Source organism: Dromiciops gliroides, chromosome 4 (genome assembly GCF_019393635.1).
Source record: "Dromiciops gliroides isolate mDroGli1 chromosome 4, mDroGli1.pri, whole genome shotgun sequence".
Taxonomy (NCBI): Eukaryota; Metazoa; Chordata; class Mammalia; order Microbiotheria; family Microbiotheriidae; genus Dromiciops; species Dromiciops gliroides.
The window spans coordinates 277,197,990-277,210,808 of NC_057864.1; the positions used below are offsets into that span (position 1 = coordinate 277,197,990).

A 12,819-nucleotide genomic window follows, 5' to 3' on the forward strand; every position below is an offset into this window, starting at 1 on the left:
CTGAGTGTGGTTCTGTAACGATTGGAATAACACCACCTGCTGGAGACTTACTGTAGAAGAGTTCCGCCCATGAAGCAAAGGTCTTTGAGGGCAAGACCAGGAGTCTTTTCTTTGGCATCAGGAAGTGATGCGGGCTAGTGGGAGGAGGAAGGAAGAGACTGGCGCTCAGTCTGGCCTTTGGACTCTGGTGGAGAGTGGAGCTAGAAATGTGCTCTCCCTTTAATAGATAGGAATCTAGGCCTTTCTCTCTCTCTTTACCAAATTCTTATTCTCCTTAATAAACGCTTAAAAGTCTAACTCTTGCTAAAGCTTATAATTTATTGGCGACCACTCATTGGATATTTTAGACAGACTAGCTAGAATTTTAGCCCTTAACAGATCCTTGGTACTTTTGCTAGATACTTACCATATTTTTTTCTTTGACATGGGAGCTTTGCATTTTGGCTATGATATTCCTATTACTTGCCTTTTGGGAGTTTCAATAGATTCTAACTTTAATTTGCTTTCTGGTCAAAATATATCTGAGAAATTTTTATTTATGATTTCTTGAAATACAGTATCCACAAAATTTTTTAATCATAGTTTTCAGGGAATCTAATTATTTTTTAATTTTTTCTCCTTGTCCTCTTTATCAGGTGAGTTGTTTTTTACATCAGATAACTTGCATTTTCTTGTATTTTTTCAATCTTTTAATTTTGTTCTAATATTTCTTGCTATCTTGTAGAGTCATTAATTTCTGTTTAATCAATTCTAATTGATTAAACTTTAGATTAGACTTTACTTTAGATTAGACTTTACTTGGTAAAGTTTACCATTTTTCTTCTGTTATTTATTTCTCTTTCCAATTCTTCCCTACAATTTTTTTTTTTTTTGGTGAGGCAATTGGGGTTAAGTGACTTGCACAGGGTCACACAGCTAGTAAGTGTCAAGTGTCTGAGGATGGATTTGAACTCAGGTCCTCCTGAATCCAGGGCTGTTGCTCTATCCACTGCACCATCTAGCTGCCCCCCTACAGGTTTTTTATTTCATTTTTGAATCTCTCATTTCATTTCTTTTAGCTATTCATGTATTTGGCTTCAACTTATAAACTAATTGGAATTTTATATATTAGTGGCCACCCATGAGGAAGTTTTTTTTAACAAGAATTTAATTTTTTCTAAAATATAGTTTGTAATAAGTTAACATCATTTGGGCTTATATATGTATTTGCTATACATCTAGTTAATTAGTTGCTACCTATCTACTTAATTAGTCTGAAGAATAATTAATTTATTTCTATTTCTTCTATTTGTCATATAACTGGTTACTTTCTTTAGTCTTTCCTCATGGGCACTCTGGTTTCAGTGGCCAAGAAAAAGAATAAATTTGAGTTAAAATATCTTTATAGAGATCATGTTTTTATTTTAAAAGCAGAGTACTTGGTAAATAGTTAGCAAGGTGCTTTCAAAACTATGGTTATATTTAGATTATAATACTACCAAAAAATTATACCTGTCTAAGCTTATTATGGTAATAATGACAGCTCCCATTTATACAGCACTTTAAGGCTTCTTCCTTTTAACAATTCTTTAAGGCAGGAAGTACAAATATTTGTTTTTTTTGGTGAGGCAATTGGGGTTAAGTGACTTGCCCAGGGTCACACAGCTAGTAAGTGTCAAGTGTCTGAGGCCGGATTTGAACTCAGGTCCTCCTGACTCCAGGGCTGGTGATCTATCCACTGCGCCATCTAGCTGCCCCAGTACAAATATTATTTTCCCCATTTTACTGTTGAAGAGGTTTACTCCAGAGAGATTAATTGACATGACCAGTCACACTGCTAATAGGTAGTAGAGGCAGGGTTACATGGAGATCTCTCCTGACTCTACATTCACTTTTGTTTCTAATATACCAACCTCATTTCCGGTTTAATTATCCAGCAGCATTGTCTATCTAGAACAAAACAGAGATATAAGATGTAAAGAAAAAAGCCTCTGAGCCACTAAATGGATGCCACACAGTTTATGCACTGAAGCTCAGGCTTCTTATTTACAGAAGAGCACTTTAGGTCCTCACTCAAAGACATGATAACTGGTAACCTGATAGTCAGGGAGGAGACACAAAAAAGCAGACACAAGAAGTCTCAAGCCATGTTGCATATCAACAAATATACCAATAGGCCTTGAAAGCATTATTTTAGAAGAACATAAAAATTAACTTTCCTAATGATGACCATGAGGCTAAAGGGGTAAAATCTAATCTCTCGAAGGCAGCTAGGTGGTGCAGGGGATAAAGCACCAGCCTGGCCCTGGATTCAGGAAGACCTGAGTTCAAATCTGACCTCAGACACTTGACACTTATTAGCTGTGTGACCCTGGTCAAGTCACTTAACCCTCATTGCCCTGCAAAAAACAAAAACAAAAATCTAATCTCTCCAAGAAATCCTGGTTATCCAAAATTGATCTTCACCCAAGGGATCCCAATAACAAAAGTTGTTTCATCTATCAAATTACATCTGGCATCTAGAAAAAAAAATAAACAAGTGACCAAAGAAATATAAATTAGTTCTTCAAAATTATTGGATTCTGACATAATTGAAACTCTTCATAGTTCACCCTTGTAGGTGAGCTTAAAGTTTCGTAATTTAAATTTACCCATAATCTGTCTGAGAGCTTTTCACAACAGACACACAAACATCACTCTATTGCCCTTTTCTATCACTTTTTACCTTAAAATTTTTGTAGGTGGAAAATGAGCTCATCTCAAAGTTAAAACAAAGGGGATAATTGAACCAAACAGAATTTGAGAAAGTACAAAACATTATCAGTGATCCCAACATGATTACTGCCTCAGAAAAAAAATTTCCATCTTTTATAAACAGATAGCTAGAGAATATTATATGTGTATGTATATATATACTATAAAATATTATAAAATAGAGAATCATATATATACATACACACATGCAATATTTTCTTCTTGATAATATAGGACTATGAATAATGAAACAGCACAATCTCAAAAAATTTGGCATGTTAAGTAACCCAAAGAGCAATCAAAAGGTGTTTGATGGGTATATTGGTTATAGCTTATTAGCTGACATGAGAGACATCATTAAGGATGTGAACATCCAAAAAAAGAGAGGTGAACCTGTCAATGTATCAAGAATGAAAGGTGGGGCAGCTAGGTGGCGCACTGGATAATTCACTGGCCTTGGATTCAGGAGGGCTTGAGTTCAAATCCAGCCTCAGACACTTGACACTAGCTGTGTGATCCTGGGCAAGTCACTTAACCCTCATTGCCCTGTGCAAAAAAAAAAAAAAGAATGAAAGGTAATATATGAATGGCTAGAGTGCTACCTTCAAAAATACCCTTGAAATATTAAAAGATCCAACAGAAGACCTCTAGCACATTGGCTGCATCCCTTACTAAGGATTTTTAGGACTTACAAAGGTTGGAAAGGAGTGACAGGGTTTGATCTATACCAGAAAGGAAGAACCCATACTGATTAAATCCCAGATCTAGCTAAACACAAATCCTAAACTTTAATAAAGTTAAGTTTAAGTTCCTCATTTCTCTTCTGGCTGCACTGCCTTGGAACTGCTCTCATTCACTTCTCTACCAAACTCCAGAAAGCTCATTATTGGGATAATCCCATCATCCAAAATCTTGTGTACCTTCCTTCAGACTCTACCTCATCACCACCATCTGCCTTTCTGATTGGAGAGTGGGGCCATGAACTCCAAATGTCCATTTAAGGAGAGAGCTCAGCTCAAACATCTCTTCTCATCTGGCTTTACTACTTTGGGTGTTCACTGACTGATTTCTCCTTGCCCCAGATTGGGTATCTTCCTTCTTTGCTGACTCATCTCAAGCCAGAAGTAGATGTCTGATTGAAATCTGATTCTCTATGGTTGGAAGCTTGGTATGCCTGTGCCCCTCCCTCACTGGGCTGCCACCACTCCATTCTGCCCACTGGTTCAAAACCATGGCACTTCACCCCAACTCCAGCAGAGACTACAGCTACTTCACCCCTGCCAAGTGCTGAACCCCCTCACCGGTCCACAAGCCAAGCCTCAGAAGAGGCCGCTGGTGGCTGGTGCTGAAGACTTGGAGGTGTCTGTTCCTGGGTGGGTCTGGGATGTGCTGAGCTTCTCTTTCAGCCCAATCAGCAGGTGATCTCAATTGCAGTTTCTGGCTGGAAAATAGTCTCACTCTGTTGTTATGTGAGTTAGGCTGCTTTGGGATTGTTTTTTAATGGTATTATTTGGGAGTGAGTGAGCGGTTTATTGGGAGTTTTCAGGAGTCACAGCCTCTCTTCTGCCATCTTGGTTATGCTCCCCTCCCCCCCTTCAGGTACCTTCCTTCTGCTCCCTCAACCATTTTTCACTTTTCTTTTGTGTTTTGCCTTCCCCTATCAGATTGTAAGTTCCTTGAGGGCAGGAATGATCTTTTTTCATATTTGTATTCCCAGTACTTAGCACAGTACCTGACACATAGCAAGTGCTTAATAAATGTTTATTCCCTTCCCACTTCTCTTCCCTCTGAGGCCCAAATCAGTTACCACTTTCCTTCATTTCTCAGGTGAAAGTAATGTTCCCTTTTAAAGTTTTCTCAAACTATATGGTCTGAAATTCCCCTTTGCCCCATCACAGTCTTCCTCATGCTTACTTGCATCCTTATATAATATAAAATCTTTGAAGGCAAGGACTGGATCATTTTTCATTTTTGTATCTCCAACACCTTGCACAGTTTTACATAACAAGGGTTTCTTAAGTGTACTTCAATTGCACAGAAGCCACAGAACCTATTTCCACAGTGTCTTTTCTCCTATTCTATGCGTCTCAGTGATTTAAGACTTGATTCCCCTCCTCTTCCTCTCCACCTACCAGTATGGGTAATCTTGATCTACTCCCACCAACCCTCATCTCACTCCAGAGTTTTAAGTCTCATTTCACCACTTGCCTATTAGCCATTTTGAACTGGATGACATCTCAAATGGAACATGGCCAAAAGAGAATTTATCTTCTTCCCCCAACCCCAAACCCACCTCTCTTCCAAATTTCCCTATTGTTTTCAAATACACCACCATCATTCCAGTCACCCAGGTTCACAACCTTAGTATCATCCGCAAAAATTTCTCCTCACCTCATAAATCAAATGAGTTATCATATCTTATCATTTTTATCTCCTCACTATCTTCACATGTCCCTTTCCCTCAATTTATATAGCACCACCCTGAATTCAGGTTTCTTTCATCTCTAACATAGACTATTACAAGTCTTGTATTTTTTTTCCATGCCTCATTTCTCCCCAATCCATTTTCTTAAAGTGCATGCCTGACCATGTCACACACCAGCCTCTTCACCACTTCAGTAAATTTCAGTAGCTGCCCTTCCTACTTGGAATGTTTTCCCCATTCACCTCCACCTTTTGGAACCCTTGTTTTTCTTAAAACCTTATCTCAAACACCACTTTCTAAATGAAGCCCTCACTCCCCAAATTATAAATTTATTTTGTATTTAGCCTCTACAAATTTATATATGCACATGTTGTATCTCACATTAGAATGATAAAGCACTGTTTTACTTTTATCTTTTTATTCCTACGGCCTGGGACATAATGCACACTTAATAAATGCTTGCTAATTTATTGATTGACCACAGAGCTTCTGCCCTGTCTAACTCTTTTGCCTCTGGAGCTGGTACTTGTGGTTTAAGGGCCAACAACAGGGAGCAACTTAAAGTACTATAGATTGAATGCTTATGTGAAGAGTAATAGAATGGGAAAGAACTTAGAGGCCATATGGGGAGTTGTAGTGGAAGGAATGAATGAGTAAAATCCTTTCCTAAACTCTGGTTTCTGCAAGTTATGGGGCTGTGTATTACTGGTGAATTATTGGATTAGCTTGAAGGCAAGTGTAATTGCCATCCTTAACCAGATTATAGCACTTTTTTTTTTTTTTTGCTTATCCCATATGTAAAACTTGAAAATTTTTCTAGGTTTATAAATGTTTTCCCCAGCCCCCATTAACCTCCATACTGATTTACATCTCTTAGGCTGACTCACATTCTAATCTAAGTAATGAATAGAGTCTGGCAACATCAATGAAACATTTTGAAATATTCTGATGCTCTTTTAATCAGGTTATTGCTGAAACCATTTAGAAATTGAAGATGAGCTTTATATCATTTGAAAAGAAGTTGGAAAGCTACATAGTTGACTAAGCCCCTGATTTTTTTTTTCACAACTCAAAAACAGAGCAGTTGCAATGAAAATCAGGCAGGCTGGCAGGCAGATGGTAAACAAACACTTATTAGGCACCTACTGAGTCCTAACACTTGTTTGGCTTTATTGCAGTGCTGAAGTGACTGGATAAAAAGACAGTTCATCATAAATCATAAACTCAGGGGTATTGTTGGTGGTATCCTGGAACCATGACCCATACTGTCCATGCAGTTTTCTTGGCAAAGAAACTGGAATAGTTTGCCATTTTCTTCTCCAGTGGATTAAGGCAGAGGTTAAGTGATTTGCCCAGGGTCACACAGCTAATAAGTGTCAGAAGCTGGATTTGAACTCAGGTCTTCCTGACTCCAGAACCAGTGCTCTATCCACTAAGCAACCTAGCTGCACCTCATTATACTGTATTCCCTTTCCAATATCTACAAAGTGGGAGAGGACCATTTTCTCATTCAGCTTAGTAGTTATACTGTGAAAAGGAAGGAACATTGTAATAAGGGAGAGATGATAGGAGGTCTCCCTAGAGAATTTATTCCATAGATAATCAGTGATCTTGGACTTGTAGATGGAAGTGTGGTACAAGAGAAACAGAACTGCATCTAGTGTCAGAGAATATGAGTGCTTTGGAATCCCACCTCTGCCAAAGTTGAGTTTGGGACAGTGAATTCATCCTTCGGGGCCTTTGTTTCAACATCTGTCGAGTGATTGGGTAGTACAAGGTGACCTCTACAATCCCAGCTCTAAATCTATGAACAGACTTGGCTTCATTATCGGACTCTTTAATAAGTAAGTGCCTTTTTGTAAAGACCCATATAATGCAACTTCAGCAAACATAGGCAGTACTCCTCTAGCACACTGGAGGTTGTCCTTCCCAGCTCTATTTTTAGTAATGGCCCAAACATTACATTCTCTGAGGTATTGTCTATATATTTTTGTTGTTATGGAGTCATTTCAGTTGTGTCCCACTCTTTGTGACCCCATTTTGGAATTTTCTTGGCAAAAATATTAGAGTGGTCTGCCACTTCCTTCTCTAGCTTATTTTACAGATGAGGAACTTGGGCAAACAGGGTTAAGCAAGTTTGCCAGGGTCATGTAGCTATTAAGTGTTGGAGGCCAGATTTGAACTCATGAAGATGACTCCTCCTAATTCCAAGCCCAGTGCCCTATCTGCTGTGCCACCTAGTTGCCCATTTATCTATATCTAGATATCTAGCTATCTGTCTAAATATCTATCTCTAGCTATATGTATATGAAAACCTAAAGTCTTTTTTAAGGAAGACTGACAATAAGCAATTTTGGCAAGAATATCCCTAAAACATTTATGTATATCACATACACACACACACACACACACACAATGCCCCTCTAAAAATTTATATGGAACCCAAATATTTTAAAAGAACTTTTCAGTGAAAAAAATCAACTGATGACTTACTTTTGAGCAATGCTGTATAGGGCACTAGCTTCACAAAATCATTCACTCTTCTCTCCAGTTCCCATAACCATTCCTACAAATCTCTTAATGTCTGTTCTATTTTCTATTGTTCTGTGATTCTACTTCTAATCTTTGTAATCTGAGTTCTTACATAGCTAAACAGCATGCATTGGTGTAAAACTCATTTGTGCCCCCCACCCCCTGCCAAAAAAGAGAAGTTCCTGTCTACAGTTATCATTTTATCAGTCTTTAAAGCTTGTCTCAGACCTCAGACACTTAACTGTGTGATCCCAGGTAAGTCACTTAACACTGTCTCAATTCCTCATCTGTAAAATGAACTGGAGAAGGAAATGGCAAACCACTCCAGTATCTTTGCCAAGAAACCTCCAAATGGGATCACAAAGCATTAGACACAACTGAAATGACTAGACCACAGCAACAACAAATAAAGTTTGGGAATCCATTATGAATGTCATGAAATAGACTCTTGGCTTAAACAGTTTCTTCCTAAGTTTCCTTTCAGTATGATTCATTGTTTTTGTTTTTGTTTTTTCCCTCCCCCAAGGAAAATTCCTTAAACCTAAGACTTCAGTGTTGCTAGCAATACACCTCAAAATAGTTATTATTCCTTGGTACCTCATATTGCAAATCTTGCTCTTAGCCAGGTCTGCTATGATTAATTTTCTATTTTCCTGAAGGCTGAGTAATTATCTTCCAGGTCACTAGTTATGATTAAATGTGTACTGTTTCTTTTTTTCCCTAGATCTACACACAACTCTATGACAAGAGAATTTTACAAAGATGAAAAAGTTTACACTCTTTGATTTCATAAATGACAATTCCCTCCGTGTAGGAGAGACTTCATGGATACAGGACCTTCCCAGTGATGACAAAGAAATTGCAAATCTACTAAAAGCAAAAGAAAATGTGTTAGTAAATTGGCCAGTGGAGGAGAAAAAGACAGAGAAACAGTTAGCAAAAGTAGTTTCCATGAGCAGTGAGTGTCATTATGAAACACTGTTTATCTTCCAACATTTTGCTAACTTTGACAACCTCCAGATAGCATCATCTGCACTCAACATTTCCCTCCCCCCCTCGATCCCATTTCAGATGACCCTCAAGAGCTGGTTGAGATTATTCAGAGGATCTTAGAAGCAAATGAAAAGGAAATACAAGGGCTTCAAAAAGAAAAAAGGAAAGAAATGGAAACACTAAGCTCAAAGAATGAAGAGAGGGAAATTGATCAAGAACAGGTTGGTTTATGTTAATTTTAATAAAATTTTAATTCTGCAGCAGTTTGTCAATAAACTTATCCTGCCTAAGTAGCTTTTCACAATGGTGTATGATGAACATGGTAAAGACTTTAATTTCAAAGAGCTGTTTCCTTATACTAGGTACCAAAACCAATTGTATAAACTGGCATTTTTATGGACAAATGGATCCTTTGGTTGCTATGAATAATGAACTGACAACAGGGAAGAAGAGTTATTAGCAAATTCATAAATTAGAGCACAATCATATCAATTCCATTTCATCAATCCCTCTAACACACAATATCCTTCTTTCTCCTCACTGAGACCTGACTCCCTTCTGGTAATACAGCCTCCCTGACCACCCATTCAGCATGGGTTGCACTTTCACTTATTTCCCTTGACCCACTGATCAAGGAGGGGAAGTTAGAACATTCCTTCTCCTTCTCCATTGCCACTTCCAGGTTCTCTCTCTACCTCCATCATTCAGGAATGTCTCTGTCTTTGAAGTTCATTCAATCTATATCTATTACCCAATTCAAAGTCTGGTAACTTTAGTCCAACAACCTCCAGGACGTTTCCCTTCTTTCCTCAGTGAGTTCAGTGACTGCCTCACCATCTTTCCTTTCTCCTCAACTTTGGCCTTCATGGTAGAGAACTTCAACATACATATCAATACTTCCCCAAACTCTTATCTTTCAATTATTCAACTTGCTCATTTCCTATGAACTATTCCTCCACCTCACTTCAGCCACACACAGAGATGACTATATCCCTGATCTTGTCTATCACCCACAAATGCTCCACTTTATAATTATGAATTCTGAAATTCCTTTATCTAATTGTAATCTGTTATTATGCCACCTCTCATGCCTGACATCCCCAAACTTGGTTCTCCAACCTTACCAAGACCTTTAATCTCTCAACCCCTTAGTTCTTTCTGAGCCATCTTTCCACCTCTGCAAATGGTTACTTCTCCTCCCTTCCCCATCTTGACTGCTTAGTGAACCAGTTGAAATCTACTCTGTCCTGTAACAATTGGAATGATGCCACCTGCTGGAGACTTGCTGTAGAAAAGCTCCGCCATGAAGTGAAGGTCTTTGAGGGCAAGACCAGGAGTCTTTTCTTTGGCGTCAGGAAGTGACGTTTGCTGGTGGAAGGAAGAAGGGGGGAGCCTGGCACTCTGATTGGGTCTCTTTCCTGAGGACGCTGGTGGAGAAGGGAGCGAGAAATGTGCTCTCCCTTTAATAGATAGATGAATATAGGTCTTTCTCTCTCTTTACCAAGTTCTTATTCTCCTTAATCAATGCTTAAAAGTCTAACTCTTGCTAAAGCTTATAATTTATTGGTGACCACTCATTAGATTTTAGACAGTCTAGCTAGAATTTTAGCCTTAACAGTCCTTGTCACTTGAACCCCTTCTTTATCCTGTTGCCAATTCTTGTCCTGCCAAACTTCAGCCCTGGATTACCATCTACTACTTTTGTGGCTACTCACATGTTATTGAGTAGATCTGGGGGGGGGGGGGAATCCCAAACCTGCTGACTGATTGTATGACAAAATTTATGATACATAATCTCAACTAGACCCTCACTGCTGCATGGCCATCCTTCCATACCTCATTAATTGCCTCACTATCCACTTACCACAGCAGTTCTTCTAAACCTTTTCATCCCTCCTCAAACTTTCCATATCTTCTCTCTCCTCATCCTCTCAGATTAGAGCCTTGTCTCATATTTTACAGAAAAAATTAGAAAAAATTTACCACGAACCCCTCACTCTCCCCTCTTCTTCATCTCATATTACTCAGATGCCTTCTGCCACTATCTCTTCCTTCACCCCATGTCACACAAAGAGATAGCCCTACTTTTTTGCCAAGGCAAACACCTCTATGTGCACAAGTAATCCCATTCCATCCCTTCTTTTCCAGCAAATTGTCCCCATTATTGTCCCTTTACTCTTCAACCCCTCTGTCTACTATCTCCTTCCCTACTGCCTACAAATATGCCTAAGACTCTCCCATCCTCAATAAAACATCACTTGATTCGTCCATCCATACCAGCTATCATCCTATGTCTCTTCTCCCTTTTGTAGCTAATCTCCTTGAGAAGGTCATCTATCCTAGGGTCTCTACTTCCTTTCCTCTCACTGTGTTCTTACTCCTCTACCGTTTAGTTTATGACCTCATCATTCAACCAAAACTGCTGTCTCCAAAATTACTAATGTGTTTACTGATATATAATATTAATTAATAATAAATGCTTACTGCCAAAACTGGTATAATAGCTATTAATATATAAATAGCAATTGATTTATATGTTAATAGCTATTATACCAGTTTGGGCAGTAAGCATTTATTATTAATTAATATTATATATCACTAAAGTATTGACCACATGTCTCCCTAACTTCTCATAGTCTCAGGCCTTTATACCTACGTAGTCCTGAGAGAAAATATTCTGAGCCAAGGGAGCAGGTAAAGAGAGAGACCCTGGCATGATCAAGGGTTTTTATCCTCTTTTGATAGAGGTGGGTCATTATACATTGATCTAAGTTTAGCATCATTCAGTTCCATTAATTGACATGACTTGAGGGTGGTCTAAATTAAAATGAACTCTACAGATGACTCTCATTCAAGTTGCCTAAGGGAAAGGGGTAGTCCTTCACTAAGCTAGACAAAAGAGTCTATCTCCATTTCTTTTGTTCCCTTGGGCTTGTCCCAGATGATATTTGCTAAAGTTCCTCAAGAAGTAGACTTTCTGGAGAAAGAAAGGCCTGAAAATGATCTCTGGGTCCCCCCAAGAAATCCATTATTAATAATTATTTGGGGGGGGGGCAGCTAGGTGGCGCAGTGGATAGAGCACCGGCCCTGGATTCAGGAGTACCTGAGTTCAAATCTGGCTTCAGACACTTGACACTTACTAAGCTGTGTGACCCTGGGCAAGTCACTTGACCCCCAATGCCCCACAAAAAAAAAAAATATATATATATATATATATATATATATATATATATATATATATTTTTTCTCACACTAACAATCTCTTAATTCAGTCAATCTGTCGGTAAATATTAAATACCTACTATGTGCCCGGCTGCACTAAGTACCAAATTGCCAAATCTAGTGGCCTTCTTGATCTCTCTTTAATCTGTTGATTACTATTAATTACCTTCTTGTTGCTCTCTTCTCTCTAGGTTTTATGACACTGCTCTCTCCTGGTTCTTGTCTGAGCATTGTCTGACTTGTCTGACATTGTCATCCTATTTGTTTGGTCATTCTTTCTCAGTCTCTTTTACTCAAACTTCATCTAGGTCATGCCAGCTAACCACGGGTGTCCCAAAGGGTTGTCCTGGGTCACTTCATAATCTCATCAGCTTTCATTGATTCAACTATCACCTCTATGCTGATGATTCTCAAATCTTATCTAGTCCTAACTTCTCTGCTGACCTCCAAATCTCATATTTCTAATTATTTAATTGGACATCTTTAACTAGATATCTTATAGACATTTTAAACTCAACATATCGAAATTTGAACTTATTAACTTTCCCCGAAACCCTCCCCTTTTCCTAACTTTCCTATTACTATTAGGGGTACTACCACCTTTTCATCACCCAGGCTCACAACCTAGGTGTCATCCTCAACTCTTCACTATCTCTCACCCTACTTCCTACCCCCTTATCCTGTCTACTGTCAAGAACTGTCAATTTTACCTTCACAATCTCACATACCTTCTCTTTTCTTTTCTGATGCTGCCACCACCCTGTTAGCAGCCCTTAATGATGTAAGAGGCAAATAAAGGGTTAACAGATAAACCTAGGACCCAAGTTCTAATTTAGATCTGAGCTCCAAGAAGGGCTATAAATTACAGACCCCAGCTCCGAAAGGGATTAATGGATAACTTAAGACTTGGGCCT

The 12,819-nt window shown here is 38.7% G+C and overlaps 1 protein-coding gene across 8 annotated transcripts in view; it reads left to right on the forward strand.

Moving 5' to 3' along the window:
• BEND6 (BEN domain containing 6) overlaps positions 1–12,819 on the forward strand; it is a 112,711-nt gene that overhangs the window by 42,748 nt on the left and 57,144 nt on the right. For 7 of the 8 annotated variants that reach the window (XM_044004468.1, XM_044004465.1, XM_044004466.1 and 4 more), the window contains 2 exons: positions 8,415–8,648; positions 8,762–8,904. In XM_044004468.1, the coding sequence (XP_043860403.1) occupies positions 8,453–8,648; positions 8,762–8,904 (339 nt within the window). In that variant the 5' untranslated portion in view covers positions 8,415–8,452. Of the gene's footprint in view, positions 1–6,781; positions 7,003–8,414; positions 8,649–8,761; positions 8,905–12,819 lie in introns of all 8 variants that reach the window. The other variant, XM_044004463.1, reaches the window with a different exon arrangement.